This window comes from Fusarium redolens (assembly GCF_020744475.1).
Source record: "Fusarium redolens strain MPI-CAGE-AT-0023 chromosome Unknown BKA55scaffold_32, whole genome shotgun sequence".
Taxonomy (NCBI): domain Eukaryota; kingdom Fungi; phylum Ascomycota; class Sordariomycetes; order Hypocreales; family Nectriaceae; genus Fusarium; species Fusarium redolens.
The window spans coordinates 156,838-181,723 of record NW_025763695.1 but is presented as its reverse complement, the minus strand read 5'-3'; the positions used below and the strand labels follow the sequence as shown (position 1 = coordinate 181,723).

The 24,886-nt window shown below is 47.8% G+C and overlaps 11 protein-coding genes and 1 non-coding gene across 12 annotated transcripts; 6 read left to right on the top strand and 6 right to left on the bottom strand.

Annotated features, from left to right (window-relative positions):
* The first annotated feature begins 123 nt into the window (after positions 1–123).
* On the top strand, positions 124–2,223 carry BKA55DRAFT_585967 (beta-lactamase/transpeptidase-like protein). Its single transcript, XM_046194508.1, has one exon. It carries the CDS (start codon positions 155–157, stop codon positions 1,763–1,765), a length of 1,611 nt encoding a protein of 536 aa, XP_046041482.1. The 5' UTR covers positions 124–154; the 3' UTR covers positions 1,766–2,223.
* A 27-nt stretch (positions 2,224–2,250) lies between these two features.
* BKA55DRAFT_744362 (thioredoxin-like protein) lies at positions 2,251–3,412 on the bottom strand. Its single transcript, XM_046201593.1, has 2 exons — positions 2,819–3,412; positions 2,251–2,768 (listed from the first exon to the last, which is right to left on the bottom strand). The coding sequence occupies exons 1-2, from the start codon at positions 3,157–3,159 to the stop codon at positions 2,426–2,428; spliced, it is 684 nt and encodes a 227-aa protein (XP_046041481.1). The 5' UTR covers positions 3,160–3,412; the 3' UTR covers positions 2,251–2,425.
* A 1,290-nt stretch (positions 3,413–4,702) lies between these two features.
* Positions 4,703–4,796, top strand: BKA55DRAFT_t302. The gene has a single exon. It is a non-coding gene; the product is annotated as a tRNA-Arg (tRNA).
* Positions 4,797–5,626: 830 nt separating this feature from the next.
* BKA55DRAFT_529355 (uncharacterized protein) lies at positions 5,627–7,088 on the top strand (the record flags this gene model as incomplete). Its single annotated transcript, XM_046189069.1, has 2 exons — positions 5,627–5,781; positions 5,900–7,088. 2 exons carry the CDS (start codon positions 5,627–5,629, stop codon positions 7,086–7,088), a joined length of 1,344 nt encoding a protein of 447 aa, XP_046041480.1.
* A 286-nt stretch (positions 7,089–7,374) lies between these two features.
* BKA55DRAFT_585960 (kinase-like domain-containing protein) lies at positions 7,375–8,541 on the bottom strand. The gene has a single exon (XM_046194507.1). It carries the CDS (start codon positions 8,429–8,431, stop codon positions 7,535–7,537), a length of 897 nt encoding a protein of 298 aa, XP_046041479.1. The 5' UTR covers positions 8,432–8,541; the 3' UTR covers positions 7,375–7,534.
* Positions 8,542–10,690: 2,149 nt separating this feature from the next.
* BKA55DRAFT_720079 (uncharacterized protein) lies at positions 10,691–12,178 on the bottom strand. Its single transcript, XM_046200983.1, has one exon. It carries the CDS (start codon positions 12,094–12,096, stop codon positions 10,807–10,809), a length of 1,290 nt encoding a protein of 429 aa, XP_046041478.1. The 5' UTR covers positions 12,097–12,178; the 3' UTR covers positions 10,691–10,806.
* Positions 12,179–12,591: 413 nt separating this feature from the next.
* On the bottom strand, positions 12,592–13,666 carry BKA55DRAFT_657033 (uncharacterized protein). Its single transcript, XM_046197471.1, has 3 exons — positions 13,368–13,666; positions 12,971–13,319; positions 12,592–12,923 (listed from the first exon to the last, which is right to left on the bottom strand). The coding sequence occupies exons 1-3, from the start codon at positions 13,471–13,473 to the stop codon at positions 12,632–12,634; spliced, it is 747 nt and encodes a 248-aa protein (XP_046041477.1). The 5' UTR covers positions 13,474–13,666; the 3' UTR covers positions 12,592–12,631.
* Positions 13,667–14,881: 1,215 nt separating this feature from the next.
* BKA55DRAFT_585956 (pectin lyase fold/virulence factor) lies at positions 14,882–16,252 on the top strand. The gene is made up of 2 exons (XM_046194506.1): positions 14,882–15,597; positions 15,643–16,252. The coding sequence occupies exons 1-2, from the start codon at positions 14,932–14,934 to the stop codon at positions 16,195–16,197; spliced, it is 1,221 nt and encodes a 406-aa protein (XP_046041476.1). The 5' UTR covers positions 14,882–14,931; the 3' UTR covers positions 16,198–16,252.
* A 678-nt stretch (positions 16,253–16,930) lies between these two features.
* Positions 16,931–18,219, top strand: BKA55DRAFT_585954 (uncharacterized protein). Its single transcript, XM_046194505.1, has one exon. The coding sequence runs from the start codon at positions 17,008–17,010 to the stop codon at positions 17,992–17,994; it is 987 nt and encodes a 328-aa protein (XP_046041475.1). The 5' UTR covers positions 16,931–17,007; the 3' UTR covers positions 17,995–18,219.
* Positions 18,220–18,467: 248 nt separating this feature from the next.
* BKA55DRAFT_585952 (uncharacterized protein) lies at positions 18,468–20,123 on the bottom strand. The gene is made up of 3 exons (XM_046194504.1): positions 19,998–20,123; positions 19,272–19,948; positions 18,468–19,048 (listed from the first exon to the last, which is right to left on the bottom strand). The coding sequence occupies exons 2-3, from the start codon at positions 19,635–19,637 to the stop codon at positions 18,761–18,763; spliced, it is 654 nt and encodes a 217-aa protein (XP_046041474.1). The 5' UTR covers positions 19,638–19,948; positions 19,998–20,123; the 3' UTR covers positions 18,468–18,760.
* A 375-nt stretch (positions 20,124–20,498) lies between these two features.
* BKA55DRAFT_529456 (uncharacterized protein) lies at positions 20,499–21,660 on the top strand (the record flags this gene model as incomplete). Its single annotated transcript, XM_046189075.1, has 2 exons — positions 20,499–20,908; positions 20,958–21,660. 2 exons carry the CDS (start codon positions 20,499–20,501, stop codon positions 21,658–21,660), a joined length of 1,113 nt encoding a protein of 370 aa, XP_046041473.1.
* A 463-nt stretch (positions 21,661–22,123) lies between these two features.
* BKA55DRAFT_585948 (GMC oxidoreductase-domain-containing protein) lies at positions 22,124–24,663 on the bottom strand. The gene is made up of 8 exons (XM_046194503.1): positions 24,343–24,663; positions 24,236–24,296; positions 23,501–24,186; positions 23,226–23,449; positions 23,062–23,176; positions 22,914–23,015; positions 22,638–22,866; positions 22,124–22,564 (listed from the first exon to the last, which is right to left on the bottom strand). Exons 1-8 carry the CDS (start codon positions 24,637–24,639, stop codon positions 22,245–22,247), a joined length of 2,034 nt encoding a protein of 677 aa, XP_046041472.1. The 5' UTR covers positions 24,640–24,663; the 3' UTR covers positions 22,124–22,244.
* Between the last annotated feature and the right edge of the window lie 223 nt (positions 24,664–24,886).

Sequence of the window (24,886 nt, the reverse complement as noted above, 5' to 3'; positions counted from 1 at the left end):
TGTCGTTCAGTTTCTCCACACAATGGTGAGCCTCGCAGTTGCTGCGTTATCAAAGTGCATGTTGTCCCACCTTCCAATTGGCTCCCGTATAATGTGGTCTCACTCACTTCCTCCAACCCCGCACTCATCACCACCAACACCATCATCAAACAAAATGCCCGTGTCAAAGGAAATAGTCCAAGATATCCTAAAGACAACCCCAGCCCGCATCCGCGGTCCAGGCGGTGCCGTCGCCGTTCTCTCAGATGGAGCCCTCGTTGATCAGCGCGTCTGGGGATACGCAGACTTCAACCGCAGAATCCCCATGAAGGATGATACGCTGATTCCTATATGCTCAATCTCGAAGCAGATGCTCTGTGGATTGGTTGCGGATCTGGAAAAGAATCCTACGCCGAAGTTGGCGGAGAAGGGTGACGTGAAGGAGCAGTTTGAGGAGAAGTTGAAGGAGCTTCTTCCAGAGCTTGCCAAGACTGGGGAGTTGAAGATTGATCATTTGTGCAACAATCGATCTGGGATTCGCGACTATTGGGCTATTACTTTACTTTGGGGTGCGAAGCCGGAGGATCCTTACTCAATTGCTGAGCACAATGAGAAGGTGTTGAAGACGATCAAGTCGACGCATTTCACACCTGGAACGGAGTACTCTTACTGCAACACCAACTTCAACATCGTAGCCCGAATCGTCGAAGCTACTACTGGAGAGTCACTTTCAGATCTACTCAATGAGCGCATCTTTGGACCGGCTGGTATGAAGACTGCTCAGCTTGGCGCTGACACGGCGAAACTTCCCCCGCCTTGCGTTGGATATGAAGGTGATGAGGACCGAGGTTATATCCCTGCTGAGAACCGCATCGAATGGGCTGGCGATGCAGGTATTATTGCCTCGCTCAGCGACATGATTGCTTACGAGTCCTTCTTGGATCGCAGTGTGTTCGATCCTACAAGCTGGTACCGCGCAATCTTCAAGCCAACGTCTTTCACAGACGGTGTTCCTTCGATATACTCCCAAGGTTTGGGTCACAGCCAATATGGCAGCGTATCCGGAATTGGCCATGGAGGCGCTCTTCGCGGTTTCAGACTTTATCGGGCTCATGTACCAGAAGAGCGTCTTTCAGTTGTTGCCATGTTCAATCACGAAGCTGATGCTGCTACACTCGTCGAACATATTATCCAGAGTACTCTGGCTCTTCAGAAACCTCCGCCGCCGACGCTTGTAGATGCTTCGCCTGCTTGGCCTGGCATCTATCTCGATGAAGGAACTCAGTTGGCTGTGACGATCAAGAATGGCAAAAAGGGACAGATCGTGGTTAACTATGCTAACTACGCTGAACCTGTTAATCTGACAGACCCTGAACGTGCTGAATCTCGCGCAATGGTAGCTGTCATCAACGGCGATGATCTTCGAATTCACCGTCTGAAGGAGAACAGAACTCTCAATGCGAAGCGTCTCAAGATCGGCGATACACCCGTCGATAACTCAACTTTCACAGGAGACTTTTACTCCGAAGAGATCGGCTCAACGTTCCATTGCGTGGACCAAGGTGGACTCATGTTTGGCACGTTTGAGGGGTTCTTGGGTCATAGTCCAGCTCAGTTCATGAGATATCTTGGAGGGGATGTCTGGGCGCTTGCGAACCCGAGAGGTATGGATGCAAAGCCGCCTGGGGACTGGACGCTTGTGTTTCATCGGGATGAGAACGGTGGTATTGTTGGAGTGACGATTGGATGTTGGTTGGCGAGGAAGATTGAGTTTGTGAAGAAGTGATTGAGAAGGCCCTGGGCAGACTACGAGGCACTGGTTCTTGTACAAAGAATCCCTCGAAATGTTGAAGCAGCGCGATCATTTATGATAGAAACGGGCTCATAAACATAAATTACAATTTTACGAAGTCAAGTTGAGCAACAGACTCGTGTTTGCACGTTAGTTGCTGTAACATGATCACTGTGGCTTTGGTGCGCGGGGTAATTAGAGACCACGTTCTCAAAGCTGGAGATCTCAAGCCTGGACAACTTCTGAAGACATATACGTATTGAAGAATCGCTTTCGTGATTATCATACTCAATCCGGCTTTGTTTCTCCACCGAGGTTATGATGAATTCACAAGCTTGTGTGGACCCTGAAAGCTTAACGCCGGTATCGGTGACCGATGGCCCGAAACCCCGCGATCAGAAATGACCTCGTCGCATGAGGGACGTGTCAACAATAAGAGGGAGTTCTCATGGTTTCACGCTCATAGAGTCAGAAAGTTTGATCATTTCTTCATTTATTTCATCTCAGAGCTATCACAAATGGCTCAAATCTAGACTAATCTATTCCGGACCGGTCGTTCCATCACAAGACCTCAATCTCATGGCGTACTAATCCCCGTCCTTTGCGCTCATCTGCAAAGGTATCATAATATTAAACCGCTTTTTGTAACTTTGTTTACTGAGGGGGAAGAACCTTCTCCTTGGGGAGAGGGGTGAATCGGAGGTAAGGCTTGACGATGCGGAACTCGGGGAACAGGGTCTTGGCCTCCTCGTTCTTGACGGAGGGGTGGACGATGACGTCCTCACCGGGGACCCAGTTGATAGGGGTGGTGATGCGGTACTTGTCACCGGTCTGGAGGGAGTCGATGACGCGGAGAACCTCGGCGGCGTTGCGGCCGGTGGAGGCGGGGTAGGAGAAGATGGTGCGGATGGTCTTCTTGGGGTCGATGATGAAGACGGATCGGATGGTAAAGGCGATGCCCTTCTCATCGACGTTGGTAGCATCCTGCTGGTCGATCCTAAACACCATTAGCTTAATCCAATCATGATCTGTGTAAAGAAGACTCACATGTCGTAGAGGAGAGAAACCTGGCGCTGCTTATCGCCAATGATGGGGAACTCGACGTTGCCGCCGGTAACCTCACCAATGTCCTTGATCCATCCCTCGTGGGACTCAATAGTGTTGGCGGAGAGACCAATCAGCTTGACACCGCGCTTGGTGAACTCAGGCTGAAGCTTTGCGAAAGCACCGAGCTCAGTGGTGCAGACGGGAGTGTAGTCCTCGGGGTGAGAGAAGAGAATGACCCAGTTGTCGCCGATGAACTCGTGGAAGTCAATCTTGCCCTTTGTGGTCTCGGCCTGGAAGTTGGGGGCGGTAGAGCCCAGACGAAGGGGAGCGGGAGCAGACATTTTGTGTAGATTTTTGTGTTGATGAAAGAAATATGAAGAGAAGAAGGTGTTAGTTTGGAGGGAGGGGTGGAGAGGGGGGATTATATAGGGAGATGTGGTTTCTCGGGGAGGGAGCTTGGCTTAGCTTGCACCTTGTTGGAGCAAAGGTGTTAGGGGCAGATTGGAAGAGGCTTGCGTTATTATGCTAAGATGACGATCTGGGTTGTTTGGCCGGGCAATTTGAATACGCCACGAGGGTAGTGATATTGGTGATTGGAAAGCCAAGCTTGGGGGGGCTCGGATGTTGGCGTTGGCGTTGTAACGGTAACCCCTCAGACCTTGAATAAACCATCCCTCATACGAATGCATCCTATTTTCGAGTAACTAACACATGTTTACCTATATTATTTTTATTGTCACTTATTTACTCAAGCTATCCCAGTCATAATATCTCTATCCCTCATAATGAAGTTCTACAAGGTCTAAAGGTCCATCATGACAACCCCGCCAAAAAAAGAAGCATCGCGATACAGCACCCCTCACTAAAAAGGGTGTGCCCCCACCATAATCAGCCCCTCACTTGACCCCAGAGGGGCAAGGCTCACAATTGCGTGCTGTGGGTGTGTGGTGATTGGTTGGGTCTGGCACATTGTGCCATCGGGCACGGCAATGCTGCCATCGAGCTGTTCCTGACGCAATTGCTCTCCATGAAGAGGCGATGGGCCGGGGGGACTTGTGGAGGTTGAGGTTCGGAAGTCGGGGTTCCTTTGAAGGATCAGTGAAGCTGTTGTTAATCAAGACCAGAGGAAAGTGAGTTGTGTAAGTTGAAGTATTATGGGAGACGTTGGGTTTTACATACTATGTAGTATCTTGAGGCGAAACTACTCTCTTGATTGAACAGATGAAATGGTGGTGTTGCGGTTCATCGCTGATGGAACAAACCCCGCCTGTCAACCAACCCATCTTCACAAGACGCCATGACAGCCAAGCCTGTCACACAACTATCTCATCACATCGCGTTACAGCTCAGTATGAAGATGCAATCGCAATCACAGACACCTACCGATATCCAAGACAATCCATACCGCCCGAGCCGACCGGTGCTGCTGTAGCGCTGACATTTTTGAATTCAGTTCAGGGTAATCGGCGAGCCTAGAAACATTTAGAGCATGAAGGGCATGCGAAGGTGAGGCTGGGATCGTATTGAGGATCAGGATGCTGCAAATGGAACATTCAGTTTTAGTGCTTCTTTATGCATGTAATAATTATAGCAATGCTTACTTCCCATTGAGTTCAAGTACCAGCATCGTCCAAGCTCGTTGAGTCGAGGCATGTCAAACAAGCAAGGTGCTCGAGAAACTTACTTCACAGCCACGTCAATATAAAGCCGATGCGCGCAAGACCTTTGATCCAGTCTCGCGACAGCCTTGGAAGTCTGCAACGCATCAACAACCTAACCACGACCCAAGCGCACGGTTGAATGAGGCGGATCTCAACCAAGAAATGGATGTCAGCTCCATTCATGGATACGGCTGACACCCTAGTCCTTCAACAAACAAGATCGGGCCGCGTGGCCTAATGGCTAAGGCGCTAGATTTCGGCTTTCGAGCAAATCGAGAAATCTCTAGAGATTCCAGGTTCGACTCCTGGCGTGGTCGATTTTTTGCACTTTCCCACAATTTTACTTCCATCCTTTTTTATCCCATGTTTTAATTAATTCGATGTTTCAGTTTATCTGGAGATGACGTCTGCAAGGGATATTATTTTTCAGCTCCTCCTGTCACCAAGTGTCTGGCTTGGCTGTTTGATTTGACTGTGACAGAAAGTTAGAGTTGCCAAGCTCATCTTGGCAGTGGCGTTGTTTTTATGCATCATTCTAGAACCGAGGCGTTTTAAAGATCGGTAAGCTTAAATTTGCTTCTTAACTCAATCACTCTTTCAATAACGCATCACTCAATAACATCAACCCATAAACATCATCTCATAGAATAATCTCGCATGACTATCATCTTCGATCGATCATCACTTTAAATGAATCATTCTCAGCCACAGTGACATCTTCATCATCCAGTGGAACCTCACTCATTGCGATCGCCTCAGGCTTATTCGCATCTGATACGTGCAAACCCACACTCCGAAACCAAGGGACCCACGATCTAGTGTCAGAAGTTAAATAATCCCGTGCAATAACTGCCGCTTCTGTTACGCGTCGGACCCTATTCCTTGTTTCTTATACACTCCGACATCAAATCATGTAGCAGGTAATTAAGGGGTAGTGGAGAATGATCAACACTGTGGTTTTTTTCTGGAGCGATGTAATCGCAGGACGGAGTGTTTGGGATCAGGAGCTTGAGTTTTATAGAGTGTTGCCCCAGGTTGTTCAATTGATGCTGTTTTTTCCCTTTTTCTTGTGTTCTGTTGTGTTGTGTTGTCTTAGCCACTCTTTTGTATTTTCCTTTGAAACGTCGTCTTGATGATGATGTCTACAATGTCGCGTTCTCCATTGATGACGTGCGTTACCATCGCAGCCATTCTCTCTTTTTTCATCCTTGTTTTCACATTTTTCCAAGAATCATTAGAAGTTCCGTGGGTTTACGCACATAACAAAGCTGAAGAGTATTGGGATAATGCTTTCTCGTATCCGTACGTCAACATTCCTTAGTCTCTTCGACCGTTGGGTTCCCCCGGAATTGATGACAGCACGCGAAAAACCTTGGCATTGTTCTTGGCTTGCGCTAACGATTGTTTAACTTTACTACAGATCACCACAGAACAATACCGCCTCCAACAATTCTACACCCGAGATTCCAGAGTTAAACTGCGAAGATCCGTATCGAAGACCTGGCTATCTTTATATTCCAGCTGATATAAACGGTACCGATCAGTACAAAAAGACACAATGGATTCCTTTTACAGATGATCTGCTTGAGGCGGATGCGCCCGATTATGCAGTCTATCCTGCGGCTGGCGAGGTTATCTTTAATGCGACGGAACCTGAAGATGCATTCGTCAAACTTGCTTCTACACCGCGACAATGGCTTGCTGAGGCAATTGCTGAGAGTACCCGACGAAAGAAGGCGATAAACGCCAATGGCGAGGCGAGCGTCCAGGCGTTTGCTGAAATGAAGGATGACGGCGGCTTTGGCTGGCTCTGGGGTCGTCGCATCATTCTCTTCAGCGATTCAGTCGATCGATTCATGATGCAATTCTTCTGCGGCGAGTTCAAGCGCGGCATGAAGCAACCTAAGCCACACACCATCGCCTCCTGCGATATTCCCGAGTTCAACTTGACGTTCCACCATTGGCACTTCGCTGGTAGTATGACATACCGTCCCGATTGGTGGTGGATGGATGACATGGAGGAAATCGCCCTCGAAGAACGATGGGATAAATACTGGACTCCTCTCCACGATCAAGTCCGCGGTCCAAACGGACACCCAGATCTAATCCTCTGGCAAAACGGCCTCTGGGACCAACGAGCATTCTGGGAAGCTGGTGAAGCTAACCATGAGAAAGATGTATATCCCATGGGAACGCGCGTTCGTCAATTAGTCTGGCAAGAAATCCGTTTCGTCGCTGCTCGAATCCGCACGTTTGTTGAGAGAATACACACTGAATTCGGGGACGCACCTGTTATGTTCCGCGCTATGACTATGCATCGAGAGAGCGATGCTAGAGATGCGAGTATTTATGATCTTGAACGACTTGCGCGTGCGACGGCGGAGAAGGCGGGCCATGAAGTGTTTGAGTGGGGACGCTTGATCTCGTCGTTGTCGATGCTGTATAAGGATCAGACACATCCGGGCAAGGGACCCGCGAGCTGGCTTTGGGGAAACATGGTGCTTGAGTATCTTGCGAGAGTTGGGGGTGCGGGTGATGAGAGGAGAAAGCCGTATTTCGAGGGCTGGGATAAGTGTCATGATAAGTTGGTGCATTGGGGTGGACGATAGACTGCATATATACACACATACTTTATGACAATAAACTAATATAATGTTCAAAAATAATTCTGTATAATGCTTTGTGAAGCTAGCGATTTACGTTGAACGTTGAAGATACTGTCGCTGAAGGTTGGGCTTACAGATAGTTGGGGATGGTCTCAATAAGACTTCAGACACAGACAAGACACGTGCTCTTAACACTCACTGGCGGAGGTCCCGATAAGGAGCAAATTTAGACGCTCTTTACAGATACTTCGCATATTGCGAATGCAGGCATTTCGTGAATTGACCAGAATGTAGTAACAAAACAGTTCAATTGCTCGCGTACGTTGAGTAATGCCATTCTATGTAACCAGTCTCTTTCATCACGCCAATCCGTCCCATTAACTCGTTGAAAGCCTGTAAGTTTTGTCTTATAAATGGATAGCCCCCGTGCCATTTAACCCAAATTTCTCTTATTCGCGCGAAGTAGCTTCCACCAGGCTCTTTGAGAGTTCCTTGACCCTTGCGACCGCGACCGCAGCCCTCTCAGCATCAGGTGCCTCCGATGTAAACACCAGCGCCAAGACAAGAGCAGCATCAAGCCTCAGCAGACATTCCTCTTGCGCAGTGACATCAGGCCAGGAGGTTATCTCAGTGTAGCCTTTCACAAAGCTCTCGTCGAGTTGACTGAACTCCAGCGTGCGAAAGAGGTCAATGGCTGCTGGGCCGACGAGCGCGTTTGTCCAGTCAATAACAGCGCTTATTCGTCCATGTTTTTGACGAAGATTTACGTCGCGAAAGTCCATATGCAATAAGCTTGAAGGGAAGCGCTTGAGGCCTTCGAGGATGGTGTGAATGAGTTCCCAGTTTGTTACCCAGCCTGAAGCTTCGGGGACTGTTTGCGACAGCACTAAGAAGCGTCTTTTGAGTCTTTTTTCAATAGTCGAGAACACATCGGCAGTTTCGAATGCTACTGTCTTCATTGCTGTATCGGTTAATGGCGTTGAGTGAATCATTGCCGCTACACGTCCCATCTCCTCAAACGTGATCCCTATCCCGTCGTCGTCCACGTACTCGCACAACATGGCTGGATAGCCATCTTCCTCAAGGTACTTATATGACTTAGGTACAGGTACCGAACCATCTTGAAGAAGCTTGTAGATCTTCATCTCTTGTTGGATGAGATCACTAGAATTGGTGTTTGGGTCATTGGCGTTCTGGTAGACCTTGACTCTGGGAACTCTGAGAACGACTGGGCCATAGACTGGCGAGCTTGCTTTATAAACGAGGCATTCGAGACCTTCACCGGCGATTTGGACGTCGGTCAGGTTCTCTGCCTTGATGAAGTGCTGAGCTACCTCCATTGCCATTCGCGAATGCTGACTTGCTTGGGCTACCGAGAATAATTTTGTGATTTTGGCTTTTTTCAGAGAAAACTATCAGGAATATGTAGGTTTCTTCTTGGCAGGAGATTCCGGATGAGGCTCGTATATGCGCGTATAGCTTAGCGTCGAAGGATCGCGAATGAGTCACAAAAGAGGTGAGATCTAAATGAGTTAGAATCCACTTACTGATTCGCCAACCTTCAATTGCACAACGATATCTCGGAATGCTTCAAGCGATAGCGATAAGAAGCAAGAACCTATAGATACAATTTTAAAGAATAGACTGTATTGCTATCATAGAATGTAGTAACCATAAGACTGAGTTGCATGGTCTTGTTTAGCTCTTTCGTACCAGCTCATGAATCATCGCACCGCAACAGACTGCCCCAAAAGCAAATGGGCGAACATCCTACGAGTCATCTTCCGATAATTCATCCCAAAAAGAGCTCACACTTCGCGCCCTCAAAATCGAAATAACATCGGGTCTCGTTGCACGGAAGATGAACTCGGGTGGCGGGAATATACTCCCGGCCTCTTGTTGAAACGAGATTCTGTATCTCTCAGATAGTTCTCTGAGGTTGTCCAAGGTGTAAGGGACCTTGGAAGCGTCGAAACTGCTCTGCAAGAAGGACCGAAGTTCGGGAAGCAAACCAGCTCGTTTTTCTTCGCCCAGTGCCACCATGGGCCTGTACATGCCCTCATGGAGGTGTTGTGAGTCAATTCTGACTTCAACAATGGAAGGGGGGAGAAGTTTGACCAGACTTGTCGGGTCGCGGGCCTCCATTTCCATACTTTCAGTGCCAATGGTAAAAAGCGAGGTCCCACCGAGAACCAATGTGTTGAGTTTGCTGAACTCTGGCTCTCTGAATGAGCCGAGAATTGTGCTTGGCCCGGTGATGCCTGTCTGCCAGAAGTATTCCAGGTAACGCAAAGTCGATTGAGACTTTTGGAGTACTCCTGGGAGTGCTTCAGGCGTTATCGTTGCACGAGTGCGGTGATGGAAGATGCATATGAATGACTCGAGCGGACCGCATCTCTCCAGGACCCCTCGAAGAGTATGTTCGGATACAGAAACGTTCAGGAGCTTGAGACATGTGAGATATGCGAGGGGCACTTGAGGAGCTCCCTACGTCTTGACAACCCACTCGAGTTGACCGAGCTCGATGGCAAGTGTCTTGATATTTGGTGCCATAACGAACAAGTTGACCACGTTGGACAAGTTGCAGGGGTAGTCGGGCCGTGACCGTCCGGTTCCAAGATACAGATATCGCAGAAAGCCCAGACTTTTATCGGTTTTCAGTGTCTGACAGTCGGCGAACCCATATCCATACCCACGGTCCATCAGAGAGAGTAGCTGAAGCTCAGGAGTCCTGCATAGTAGCGTGTACAGCGGAAAGCGGTTGGGCTGATACGTGAGGCTGCGGATCTTGGATCTCTGCTCCATGTGGCGACGCTGATCCCTCAGGAATTCACTGATCTTGTCCTCGGACCATTCGACTGCGTTGATGTTGTGTAAGATGATGCAACCTCGTTCAGGGGCCGACAAGTCCGTGCGAGGCTCACAAGGCCGGTGATATCCTCAGCAGAAGTCTCTTCTCATTGCTTGTTGGGATTAGGAGTTGTGAGTGAGTTTGGGTGGGGATAGTGACTCAGATGCTTGTATTTGCAGTGGCTGCAGAGATACCAACATATGTCGGCCAGAATCTCTGGGGGCATATGATTGAGAGCAGGTTTGATCATGATGAGCTGAATGCGAGACGCATGAAGGAAAAAGAAAAGAAGAGAGAAGATCTGGTGGGTTGAAGGGGATTTATGATGACTTATTGTTACACAAGCAAAGGAATAGTGACGCGGTGATTGGTCTTGACGCGTGAGGGAAACGCGTGAATGTTGAGATAGCCTATGCTGCTGAGATATCCTGCATGCTAGGCTGCATTGCCCTAAGGCAACACAAGAAGCCACAAGAAAATAAACGGTAAAATTGCTTTAGATGCAGATAAACAATATTGCTGTCGAGATCAAAGTCGACGGCTGGCGTGACAGAGCTGTGAAACTATACGCATATCTCTGGGAAGATGCAGAGAATGGTAACAGATACCCGATGCAACATTCGTTCTCAGTTATCGAATCAGGTAAGAAGCACTAAGAATACAATCAGACTGCCAGTAGATTAATGGAGAACGTAGTTCTAGTTCTAAATGCTTTCCTGCCCTTCAGCTCGCCCATATAGGCATCCTATCTCTACCGCTATCTATCCATAAACTCGAATGAACTAGTACAGCACCTCTACACTAAAGTGTCACGTACAAAAAGTTCCTTCTCGTATACACAGAATGACACATTGCATCGTCTGCTTAGCTTTAACAGCCTGCCATGCAAGAAGTTCCCTTTCCGTCGAAGTTTCGCCGTCGAAGCCCCTCCAGGTCTCGATATGGATCATTGTCTAGTCGAAACGGACCATTGCCTAATGTCTGCATGATTGCGAGCGTGAAACCCAGCTTCATGCCGAAATTATACTGTCGGACCTCTTTCAGATTCGGAAATGACCCGTTTCTTGTAGCCTCGGCCAGTGCGCACATAGGCTCGTAAAGGTTTTGGTATTTTGATTCGATAGTGACGCTGTGGATTGATGGTGGAAGCAGATCAACAAGACATGATCTGAGTGGGATTCTCTTCTTATCATCTTTGAAGGGGAAGTCTTGACCGCCGAAGATAAATGTTTCAAGGTTGGTCAAGTCTTTGAGCGAGCTCATGATGCTCGTTCCAGAAGGATAAGGCCCCCAGTAAACTTCGAGGTAGCGTAGTGTGTTCTGGCGTAAAGAAAGAACTTGCGGCAGTGTCTCGAGTATCACGCGATCTGCACCCAAATACGGCAGTGGGGATGGAGCTTTTGAGTTAAAGAATATGAACGACTCAAGCCGTGGGCATGAATCAACAAGAAAGCTGAGATCCCTCTGGCTAACAAAGGTGTTGACCATTTTGAGACATTTGACATTCCCAAGTCCCGTTGATCTTGACGACCAGGACAATATACCAGCTTGGATGATCAGCGTGTCGATCTTGGGCGCCTGCTGGAACAGGTCGGCAAATTCCAGGTTGCAAGGTTCTGCCCTTCCTCCGATAATATCAGGACCCTCGATGTGTAGATACCGCAGTGACTCTAGCGTTGTTGATTCGGGGATATTGATTTTACGCTCGAAGGAGAGGGTTATGTGCAAGAGCTGAATCCTCGGCATCAGCTTCACCATGTCATTAAAAGTGATACCGCGTTTTCGACGACCCAGCAATTGATTGTTCAAATGGGTGATTTCCCTGGTATACGCCAAGCTGAGACTGCGCACATTTTTGAGGGCATCGGTGCGGTAGTCTGGGCTGTAGACGGGAAATCTCAAGTGATCGATGACACCGCTCTTGGAACTGACGCGGTGGTAGAGATGGGAGAGGGCGAAGGTGTTCAGCGCTTGACATGTCTCAGAGAGGTTGACGAGAGCTTTGACTCCTTCAGAATCATGTTCCCAGATTTGACTTGGGCAAGGTGTGACGAGGGCTTGTTTGTGGGGGAAGTGGGATAAAGACTCGGTTTGACAGTGGCTGCAAAATAACTGGCATATTTTGTCAAGGATCTCTGGGGGAAGGGAAAGTAGAGCCATGGTGATGACTATGAAAGGGGATATGAGTTTGGGAGATTGTGAGGGATGAGATAGGGAAGGAATAGGACAACTAATAAGATACACCAGCTAGACCGGTGCATCAGAATAAGCAAAATAAAAACAGGCACAGATTTCAGGAAGACTGTATGCAATAGCCCGTAAGCCACTGTTGTACTAGGAAAGGGGGCGCTTTTTTTGGTGCGCCGGCGAGGCTGTCAACTGAGACATCAGTTCTCAACGGCAAACAACTTGGTAGCCAACTCAGACGAAATATTTGTGTAACGCTCTTATTACATTTGGTTGGCCAGGAGTGAGCAAGATGTGTCATAGACGATGCTGGGAGTTTAAAAAGGTTGTAATACGAGGAAACAAATTGAAAGCTAACGGCATTATGCAGAGTCCGTTTCATGTTAGATGAGGATGAGAAAGAAGAAGGTTTTTGGAGATCAGTATGCTCCAGGATGTATTTGACTAAAGATCTAGAAGTTTGGTAGCGTCTTGATATAAGGATTTCCTAAACTGTACAAAAGACCCGCTAATATCCAAGGCGGTGATGTGCTTCCATCGCCGCTGCCCCAGGAGTGCTTGACGGTGTCTCAGCCGGAGGAGCAGGTGCTGAAGGTGCAGGAGCCGAAGGGGCTGGAGGGCTTGCAGCAGGAGGACTCTCAGCAGGGGGTGCAGGAGGAGCCTCTTCCTCAGCCGGAGTAAACGCTGCCTCTGCCAAAGGAATCTCTCCAACTGTTCCGCCTGTAGCTGCACCAGCGTCGACGTTGGCCAGGGCACCGGCTGCCTTCTTGGAGAACTGGACCAAGTTTTCCTCAGAGGGGCTATGACTCGTTAGTAGCTGTGTCGTACAGAGTGGAGTTACGCTTACGGGTTGATGGCCATCACCTGACCAATCTGACAGTGCGGCCCAGTAGCACAGTACAGATAGATAGGCTCCGTGTTGTTGAGAGGAACATTAAACGTTCCAACGGTAGTCTGGCCAGCCTCGAAAGGGATGTGCCCGCTGTGAATAACTCCAGACTGTGTAGCCTGGAGTGGCTGGCATGGGGAGTCTTCAGAGCTTTGAGTGACGGTATGGTTTCCAGAACTGAACTGGAACTGGATCACGTCTCCGGCTGCTGCTCGAATCATATTCGGAACGAAGGTATCTTGAGCACCGCCAACGACGACGGGGATGATTCTGTTGGCTCGGGCCTCGAGAGGTGAATTCTTCCTGACTGGGAAGTGTGAGTGAGAATCCTTTGGTGTGTGATGAGGGGACTTACTCGAGACTGGCTGGTGAACTTCAAGCTCGTGGAGTTCTCGTGGAGACATTTCAACGAGAGGCATAGCAGTAGCAACCGCAGCCCACAAGAAAACCTTGGCCAACATCTTGAATATTAACAACAAAAACGAAACTCAAAAGCTGGTTGGTAATGAGCGAATCGTAAAGAAGGTCCAGCCAACTAGCAGTTCAAATTCAAATCGAATTAGCAATTATAAATCCTCGCCAGGAGGGTAAAAAAGAAGAGAATTTCAGTAACTCAAAGAGGGTAAGAAGGATAAACTGATCTGTGAATCAGACCATTATTTCCGGCTGCAACTCAGGATGATCTTATAACATTTTCAAATTGCTGATGATCGGGCACACGCCGAGCCTCATCTCTGGGCCGAAACTCGAGCTGAGACAGAAATCTGAATAAAGTTGCTCTTTCGCAGAATATGAAAAATTCGCTAGCAGCCAAGATGTTTTGCAAACTTTGCTTGTTTCAGGGTACGGTTACGTGGGTGTTGGAAATCGCCGAGATTGTTTCATCAGCCACTTGGAGATATAACCGAGATATGGTTTTGAGTAATATTTCATGTTTTACGTGTTGATTCATGTTTTAGAGTGATATTTCATGTTTGCATGCATTAAGAACAGTGACAAATTGATATTGGGTTTTGAAACGGGTATGCGTGGCTTTCGGTATGTGGGCAGACATGTCGGGCTTGGCGATCTTGATAGAGGTTTGATGTGATGTTGCATGAGTGATTCATCTGATAAAGCGGTTGTAATGGCCAGAAAGGGATGTTTAGGGGCCGAGCCTTTGAGCCGCAGGAGGTGAAATGATTCCTGATCGCCTTCAAGCTTGTTTCACCAACATCAGGGAATGAGTGGAGATGATGGTAATGTTAACCATAAATACAGACCACTGCCACTTTATAGGCTTATCAATTAAGTTTAATATCTGTTGCGCATGAAAGAAAGTGTTACAATGAGTTGGCATGATGTCACGGAGGTGAAGCATGATACAGTCTTGATCGCGATGAATCCAGTGAGGTCACACCAGCCAGCCACTTCACCTATCGCAAGACAAGACCTCTGCCTATCAAATTCGCACAGCTATTCTGCAGACTTACGCTCAATCTCCCATGAGGTCAGAGCAAGGACTACCCCGTGGGGGCATTCTCATCCCCGCAGAACCCCAACCCCAATTAGCCTGATGTTACTCCCCCGCAAAGACCCCAATCTGAATATCGTCACTTTGCCGATATTAAATTCCAATTCAACGCTGTCGTTGGTGGAATTTTAATTACCGATCGTGCCTTGACAGACTAGTGAGGTTCCATTACCGGGGCTCATCGAGAATTATGTTAACTACGGCATCGAATATCCGAATAAGCTTGCTGTTAATATACCTTCTCGAATGTGATTTGTGGATTTTAACGTTTGAGTTTGCATTTGTTATATGCTTTGGGGGTTTAAATGAAGGAGGATCGTCCAATGCGAAGCTGAACTAGTAAATTTGTATAAATGGCTGTTGGACCGTAGTATTTTGGTTTGCTTATCGTGTCAAGTATCTCGACATGAAGGGCTTCATCCTCAAGACGGCTTTTATCGCCGCGACTCTCTTTTCTACTGCGACTGCATCCCCCAAAGGCCCCGTTGATACCTACAAAAAATGTCAACGCCAGACAAAGCGTGCTACGGAAGGTTGTCCCAAGGGAACTCTTTTCGTAGCCAAAGATGATCCACGAGCAGACTTCGCCTCTATCCAAGAAGCCATCGACTCTTTGGGTAACACAACAACCGCAGGCCACATTCTCATTGCTCCTGGCAACTACAGCGAGCAATTGAATGTCACACGCCAAGGTCCCCTCCATCTCATCGGCGCTTCAAACAAACCCTGGGTCAAGGATCTCTATGCCGATATTGACGTCAACACCACTACTCAGAACGACGTCCAGATCTGGTTCAACCTTGCGAATACGAACAATGGGAGTTTGAGTGATAATGTGTTCACGAGTGTGCTCACCGTTGGACCTAATTTCAACGCTACGCTGACCGGATCTGGTCCTACGGGTTTTCCTGTGCCTGCGGACACGCCGTTCGGATGTACGGATTTCAGGGCGTATAATATTGACTTCAGGAATGATTTTGCGCCAAGATCTTCTGGGCCGGCGCATGCGGTTGGTGTGAGTAGGGCTAATGCGGGCTTTTACTCTTGTGGATTCTACTCTTATCAAGACACCGTAAGTCACCGCACTCAAGAATCTGGTACATAGCTGACTTGGTAGGTCTATGTCGGAAAACTTGGAAACGCTTACTTCTACGACAACATCATCGCCGGACAGACAGATTTCCTGTATGGATTCGGCACAGCATGGATTGAGAAGTCAACACTATCTCTCCGAGGCTGCGGAGGTGGCATCACAGCTTGGAAAGGCACCAACACAACCTTCACCAACAAATACGGAGTCTACATCGACAACTCCCAGCTCATTCCTTCAAACTCCACCATTGCTACAAACTTTGTAGGCAAATGCGCTCTCGGCCGACCATGGAACTCACAGCATAAATCCATCTTCATGCAATCGTACTTTGATGCTGTGATCTTGCCTGCTGGGTATATCGAATGGAGCAAGTCGACACCAAGAGTTGATAATTATACTTTCATGGCGACGTGGAATGACCATGGCCCGGGATACAATGCCGAGGCTGAGAAGGCGAGTAATGTTACGAGGGTTTTGACGGATGCGGAGGTTAAGCCTTATAGAGCACCTGCGGATGTGTTTCAGACTCCTGAGGGAAAGTTTGGACATGTCAAGTGGATTGACAAGAAGGCTTTGTAGAAGAGTTTCGGCTCGATTAGGATTAGGAGAAAGACATCTTCCGCGGCTTGAATACATCACATGTGATTCATCACCAACACTCGGCATCAGAAGCCGAACCCTCAACCCTCCATTTGTCCGAATGTCTCACACTGTCAGCCTCAAGCAGGGCTACGTGCTATGTCTCAAGCCATTACGACTCTGAGATATTATTCCCGCCTTACTTTCGTGATTTGACGTCAAGAATTAACCGCTGCCAAGTCAATGAGGATCCCCAAAGCGAGATGAGATTTGAATCCATCATGCAGGGGTATAAACTCTGTATCCAATGGTGTGTTTCACTTATTTAATTGCCCCAGATTTAGTTTGCGGGGTAAAAGACGCTAAGATTAGTGGTTGGATGATCAGGATGGGGACTTGATCTTCACATCAGAAGAAGAGAAGATGCTACAATACATGAGCATTGGCCTCTATCAAGGAATCAGATATATGATCCAAGTAAATAATAGAGGAGAAAGAAGCAAAATGTCTTGAATTAGCAACTTATTAGGGCGGAATAGCTCCCGAAACTCTAGGATTATCTATGTCATATGAAGTAATATTATTGACACCAGTGACAAACTAACCAGTTATATCCCAACAAACAAGCCACTTCCTCATCCCCGGAGGAAATGTTCCCTGGTAATAAGAATTTTTCAACGGGTTCCGTCAACACATGCCCCCCCTGCCTGATCTACAAATCTGACATCTCCCTCCTCCACTTTCTCCTCTTCACCCTTCAACCTCGCAGTATGAGCTGACGAGACATTCTGCCTTCGAGGCGCCTTCGAAATGGGCTACTCAGGCGGCGACGACCAACGTAGCGCTTCGATAACAACACCCATTGCAGTCTGTATGGGCATTTCTCTCTACAACGTTATTGAGCTCAACGTTCTTATCCTTACTACGTTCAAAACACGGAAGAGCTTGTACTTTTGGAGTTTTCTTGCTGCTACGAATGGAATTGCACCTCATACCATTGGATTCCTTCTCAAAAATCTGGTCTTTTCTGATAACTTTATCCTCTATATCACGCTTATTTCTGTTGGTTGGGTTTTGATGGTCACGGGCCAATCACTGGTTTTATACTCCCGACTACACCTTATTTTCTGGAATCAGTTTATACTAAAGCTCGTGTTGGCTATGGTTATCACCAATGCTGTTGTTTTGCATATTCCGATTATTATTCTTATGTACGGCGCCAACAGCAGCGACAAGAATCCATGGGTACATCCTTATCAGATCTACGAGAAGATCCAAGTCACGGTGTTCTTTTTTCAAGAACTCATTATCTCGGCAATTTACATCAAAGCGTGTTCTTCGTTCTTTGGGACAGAGGGGCTTTTATACCGGAAAGGTGTTCGACGAATGAGAAGGCATTTACTCTTCGTCAACGTTATCATTATTCTTCTCGACATTCCGATCTTAGTCCTCGAATTTGCAGACTTTTACGACTTTCAGACTGCTTATAAAGCAATTGTCTACAGTATCAAGTTAAAGCTTGAGTTTAACCTTTTGAATCGTCTTGTGGAGGTTGCGCAGGGGAATGACACACGTGGAACGGAGAGTGGAAATCAAATTGTGCGCTTGAATGTTTTTGAGCAAGATGGTACTGGATATGTGGCCAAGGATAGTGAACGGGTGAACACGGGAAGGGATACAAATACGAAGAGACGAAAACGACGGGACTCGATGGCGGATGATAGGATATTGATTGAGACGGAAATATCTGTTAGTTGTATCGAGAGGAGGGAGGATGATAATGAAAGTACGGGATGAAGGATATCGATATAGGACTGAACTAAGGAATGATATGGCCTGTTTCTTCAACTGAGATATTGGAGAAAACCTTTATCACAAGTTCAAGTAAGACAGTAAAGTCGAACTTGAAAGGTAAACTTCAAACTTTGAACTAGTATAGACAACTATGGAGATACTCGCAGGCCATGAGGTTAAACTTTAGGAAGCCAATACAAATGACAGGAACACGATATTTCTTTTTCATGATATAAGTTTCTACCCAAAAGCTTCCATGATGACTATTAAATCTAATTTGTAGACAAGAGATTTCTTATCCCTAGTTTTTCAGGCAATATAAACTTATGCTTAATTTTTCAACGTGAAGCCAAGGGGATGCACACAAAAGAATAAACCATGCTGCTTACACCTCAGGTATTAAACTTCACCTCGTTAACCAGAATATTCTTTATGCTTCCAAGTGACAAGTGGCAGTAACTTACTAAGCGCAAACTCTTGTTTCTCCTGTCTATAAATAACCGACATGATACCTTCTTTCATCTCAAAATATCATCCAATTTCTGGCAACAGCAGCACCAGCACCATCTACCTCCATCAAAAGCTTTGTCATCCTTGGGGATGCTGCCCGTCTCATCTCGACCTTGAAGAAATGCTTCTTGCGGCAGAATTCAACTGCAAATAACACTTCTAGCTCAAAGGGATTGCTTGCGATGAAAGCAAGGTCCTCGATCCAGCTTCCAGCTTCCAGCCTCCAATGCATTACCAACAATCAACTAAAGCACAATGCCTAACCATTCATAAAGAACACGGGAATGAACCGGCGGGTTTGGAAAAGCTCCTTAAAAAGTTGCATCTCAAAGATTCTTCTCGCAACTTTTGTCGCAACCGCCGTGCTGAGGCAGTCTTTGTCTATGGTGTCCGAGCTATTTCTACCAATGTTTGAGAATTGACGCTTATTAGACGAGCGCAGTAGAACTATGCAAAGATAGTTTAGGGAGAGCTTCTTCTGGCGTGGGAGCGTGCCATGAATGCTACATGGCTCAAGGTCCTTCTCTTGGGGACCATACTGCCTGTCCTGCGCTGTCAATGATGGCGAGTCGTGTATTCTTCATGACACTACGAAAGGATGCGGCAACAGCGGCGTGAGCCAAAGCTGCACCTCCATGCTGGGACTTGGACAGTCTGAGAGACCCTTATCGCTGATTCCGTCTCAGCCCGAATGTGCGACAAGAAGCTAGTCAAAAGACGCTGTCTTCGGTTGACTGAAGAACAAGAAGAAGAAGAAGACTACGACATACCAGTTGGGTACGGAGAGGAGCAAGTTCCCGATTACGGACCTGTCGAAGAACAGGCCAAGCGTCTCTGTACCTGGCCGTGATTGCCATAGGTGGTGTCTTGCTACTCATGGAAGTGCTATATTCAGCACCTGAGCTGCTCTCATTGGAGATGTTCTGTTCTCGACTTATAGGGCTCGCCCAAGTTCTGAGTGGTAATTTGCCTGGCGCAGCTGTCTTGATGGCATTGGATGTGACCATATGAGTCGATATCAGCATTAATGAGATTACATCTGGGTAGTACAGGAGGCCAGCCACAAAGACAGATGGCGCATTTCGATCATGGCTGTGACGATAGATCTGATTGTCACATTCGTCTCGAGTAGCCATGCAACTCGGAATTTTATTTTCCTTGATTTACTAAAGTAAAGGCGAATAATTTGGGGGCCGTTTCCTAGCCGCATATCTGTGCCCCTCAACTGCGTGGTCATCCGTCTTACATCGCAGAAACAAGGTTATTACTGAATACCCGGATAGTATCTTTCGACGATTATGTGCTTGAGAACAATTGAACCTTGAACGGCTTTCGAGGCGGGAGTTCCAATATCTAGAGAATAGCCGCAGACGCCCGGTTACAGAGACAATGGGTCTGTCACATAAAAACCTGACCGCTTAATGGTTGTTTCTTGAAGGATTGCAGTCTAAAGAGGGCTGAGCTAGGATCCGCAAGTCTAGGACGGAATTGGTTACCTGCGCGGCGACCTTGCATGACCGTTGGACAGGAACGACAAGGTTGTTTCAGCTTTGGGCAGGGTTGGAAATTCACTCAAACAAACGTTCAGTGGTTCTAGAGCACAGAATTAATGTACGATGCCCTCTTGTTCAGTTGAATAAGCTACATAACTTGGACATGTTCAGAGTATCGTTAGAATGAAACAATGTCCGAAGACTGCTGCATCGCAGCTGTCAGATCTTGGCGTTATCCTGAAGCAACATGCCTAACCAGGATCATCGTGACAACCCAACTAATCCGGCCATAGAAAGCCTAGCCATGTCTCTCAAAACTGCCCATCAAAAACGCCTCGTTCTTGGCACCACTCAAGCCCTCGCTCCAAGCACCAACCACCCCCCGTCAATCCTTAATTTTCAGCTCTGCGTCCAAAAGAGATGAGAAACCCCGCCCGTGATTTCTCATCTCTTTCCTTTATTCTTCGCTTGCTGACCATTCGAGTCGTCATTGTTAACGTGAAGATGAAGTATCACGGTCTATTGCTTGGTGTTTCCGCCGGAGCAAACGCTCTAGCCATCGCTGAAGCGACAAAACGACGAGATGCGGGCTACATGTATCAGCCTGATCCTACCCCCATTGTGGGGATTTCTGATCTGAGACATTTGGCGCTGGGGAAACGACAGGAGACTACGAGTGCGGAAACGACGTATACTCTTGTTGTCAGTCCTGATTCAACTTGTGGTTTTTTGTCTGGCTCGCCTGGAAATGCGATTACTTGCGCCAATGGAGACAAGTGTAGTTGGGAGTTGCGATATGCTACTGCGATCTTTTGCGGTTCTCAGGCGTACAATCGGTGCTATGAGAGGGATGATGCTCTTGATACGAAACTCTGCGATGATGTTTGTCAGAGCAACGCTTATAACCTCCTTTGGTGAGTTTGATAATTAGTCTGAGAGTGAGAACACGACTGACCCGATTAGCACCAATACTGCTTCGCCTTATTGCGGGACATATGCCTATCCTTCTGGTGTTGTTGGCTTCAGATGCGCAACGGCAACAGTGACGAGAGACCAGGATGTTGAGTTCACATATACCAGCCAAAAGGGCCGCACATTCTCTACGACATTGGTTTCTGATGAGACTTCATCAACTATTGCCTCAAGCTCAGAGTCTGGATCATCGACAACGGAAGCTTCATCAACGACTACAGAGCCTGAGCCCTCTGAAACCGAATCAAGCGGCGGCGGAAGCTCTACACCCGTCGGTGCCATTGTCGGCGGTTCAATCGGTGGTTTCGTCGCCCTGTCACTTGTAGTTCTCGGCGCATTCTGGCTTTGGCGAAGAAATAAGAACAAGAACGCCGCCCAACCATCACCTCAACAACCCCCCGCGACAGCAGCGTCCTCTATGCCTCCTCCAGGCCCTTATGGTGATACTGTACCCCCCATGGCGCAGCATTACCCTAAATCAGATGTCACGTCGCCTACGCAGTCTGAGTGGAGGGAGTCTATGATTACCGCGCAGACTGCTACTACACCTGTGCAGAATCAAGCTTGGGGGCAGTATCCTCAGGGGTCTCCGTATCCTCAGGCGCAGCAGCCGCAGGAACTACATCCGCAGGGAAATCAGGGGCTGCAGGATGGGCAGGTTCATGAGATGCCATCTGATAATAACTTCCGTTGAGACGGGGTAGGGGAAAGGATCGAGTAGGAGAGTGTTTGTGGAGGAGAGATGACGGCTTTATATATATCAAACTGACGAATGTTTTTATGATTTGTCTTTGTAATTCTTTCTTGCAAAATGAAACAATACCAGAGTTCTTTTTAGTAACGTTAGCCTTTATGAGCTTCTAGTATATAGAATTCAGATTTTGATAAATATCAATAAACCAAATATCAAAACGATCTCAAGTATCACCGCATGTGCTGTCACTGAGGCTCTCACAAGTGTCCTAAGATTAAGCTTAAAACGCCACGATTGCCCTGACGGGTTACCTCTGGATCAGCCTCTAACTAGCTCTTGTGTACAACATTGCTATCTTCAAATCTCCGCAATGCATTGAGAACAATGTAGACCTATTCCAAGTCAAAGGTCCGTCTCAACGGCTGAACCAAGTTGAGTTTAACTGCATCACAAAGATATAGAATAAAGTAAAATATAGTCATCAATTCATTCGCTAAATCAATTTAGATCGGCTAATCAATCTGGCCTTCTCATCCTCATCTCTCATAACAATCTCATTCATCTCATATCTCATTCACCCATTCTTACAGACGGTATCGAACCTCAAGCTCACCAGGTGCCTGGTAAGTAGGAACCTTCATCTCCAAAGCCTCACCAGAGTATCCAAGATCCTCCGCAACAAGCATAGCAGCCTTCTCACCAATGAGCAGAGCAGTAGAGTACGTGTTGCAGCCGACGTTGTCAGGGCAGATGGACAAGTCAGCGACCTTGAGACCCTTGACGCCGTGGACGTTGAGTCTCTCGTCGAGAACACCGTGCTTGACGATGCTGTTGCCCTCCTTGGGTGCCATGGAGCATGTTCCGAGGCAGTGCCAGGTTGACTCGGTGTGACGCTTGACCCATTCTGTAGACGTTAGTTAGCATAGGAAGCAGAGAGATGGTTATGATGGTGATAGGGGTAAGGGGAGGGAGCTTACCCTCGACGGCCTTGATGTCAGCATCACTGTACTTGAGCTCCTCGCGGATGTGAGCCTTGTTTGAGTTGAGGATGTTGGCTTCGGGCTTGCGGTCTGCCTCGGGGAGAGGAGAAGACCAGCTTCCGTGACCAATACCAGCGGTGAGGTTGCCGGGGAGAGCGTATTGCTTGGTGGTGTCAAGGTCGAGATCATGAGCACGAGCAGGGCTGTCATATTCGAAGAAAGGGTGCTAAAAGAGTCAGCTGCTGTTGTACACTAAGATAGTGGAGGACTTACCATGTTCTCGACTTCACCAGCATAGGCATCCATGCGGCGGGCAGTCTCACGGGACTTGATGTATCCCCAGACCATGGGAACCATATCACGCTCATCGTTCATCTGAAGTCGTTAGTAATGATTCGTGGCAGTAGGTAACTTGACTTACGAAACCAGCGTCAAAGTCGGGAGTATCATATGGATCAGCACTCTTGATGTGAGTGAAGCCACGAGAGAAGGGATACTCGAGGAAGTGGAACATGGAGAAGAACTTTCCAGGGGGCCTGTAACCAGTCAGTACCAGCACAAACTTGACCGCTTCTGTGGACTTACATGAGCATGTGGTCACCAAAGAAACCGGCAATCACAGAGTAATGCATAACAGGCTTGTCAGGCTTGTTCTTGAAGTAAGACTTCCAGCCCTCAGTGAAGTGAGGCGTAGGCCACCTCTCAAAATCCTTGAGTTCTTGCTCAGTGGGTCGAATCTTGACACCAGCATCAATGCCGTTGGTGGCAAGGGGTCCAGTACCCTTGAGGTGCCACTCATCAAACACGCGCTATTCATCTGATTAGTACAACTCAAGTCAAGTGGCTGTGAAGGGGTCTACCTTTTGAACCTCAGGGTCTCCACGAACAAAGTCATCGAAACTCTCGGTATCAGGCTTAGCCCGATAAACAGAGAAGGTAAGATAATGATCCTGGAAGTTAAGTCCAACACCAGGAAGATCAACCTTGGGCTCAACACCAGCAGCACGAAGCTTCTGGGGGTCACCGATACCAGAGCGCTGAAGAATCAAAGGCGAAGAAAGCGTACCGCCACTAACAACAATCTGCTTTCTAGCACGGAAGATTCGCGTCTGCAGCTGGTTCGGGTGCAGCGGCTTGGTAGGAACAGTCTGAACACCAACTGCGCGACCATTCTCCATGATGATCTTGTCGACCTTTGTGTTGCAGGCCAAGTACAAGTTACTATGCTTAGCACGTGTGGCGTGGACATAGGCGTGAGCTGAGTCGCTGCGACGGCCCGTGTCGCGGTTGATCCATTTGAGCCAGTGCTCTGCGCCGTGGCCGGTGGAGAGATCTTGGAGATCGTCGACGAAGGGGATGCCTTGGGATTCAGCGGCGCGGAGAAAGTCGTCCTTTACGGGGTAGGTGTAGTTGCCGAAGGAGACTTTGATGGGACCTTCGAAGCCGTGGATGTCTGGGTTGACGGAGTGGCGTTGGTAGGTCTCGTGCTTCTTCATGAGGGGGAGGAGTTCCTCAGTAGACCAGCCTTTAGCTTGGAAGTCGTCGTCTGAAGTTGTTAGTGGTGTTTTTGGTGGTATCAAGTGAGTTGAGCTTACAGTCTGAGGCACTAGCTCGAGTGTACATCATGAAGTTGATGGATGAACCACCCCCAAGGATCTACAACAGTTAGTTCATGATCTTATTCCTTTCAACTTCTACTCACATGAGCACATGGCACAGTAGCAGCACGACCAGCAAGCCACTTGCTAGGACGAGACTTGTAAAATGAAGCAGTCTTGGAGTCAAGCTTCATGTTACGGGGATAGATACCAGGCCTAAACACCCAAGGGTTGTTGAGGTTGCTCTCGCCAGCCTCGATAAGCAGAACCTTGAGGTTATGGTCAAGATTCGCCAAGCGTCCAGCAACTACACAACCACAACTTCCACCACCGCACACAATGATATCGAACTCCTCTGGCAGAACACCGAGGCTGTTCGCGTACGAATTGGGAGTCGCCATGATGAAGAGCTGTAACTTTGAGGTTGCTTGATATTCTGACAATCAGGAGAGTCTACAGCTTATTTATAACATGTGCAGAGTCTGTATATAGATCTTTACTGTGTATCAGATGCCGAATGATCCCCGAAGGTTGGATGCGTGTCCAGCGGATGCTGGATGCAGTATCATCAACTCTGCGAACCCCTCTCGATACAAGATTGCGGGCACCAATGGCATATGCATGGTAGGGTCATCTGGGGTAATAAGA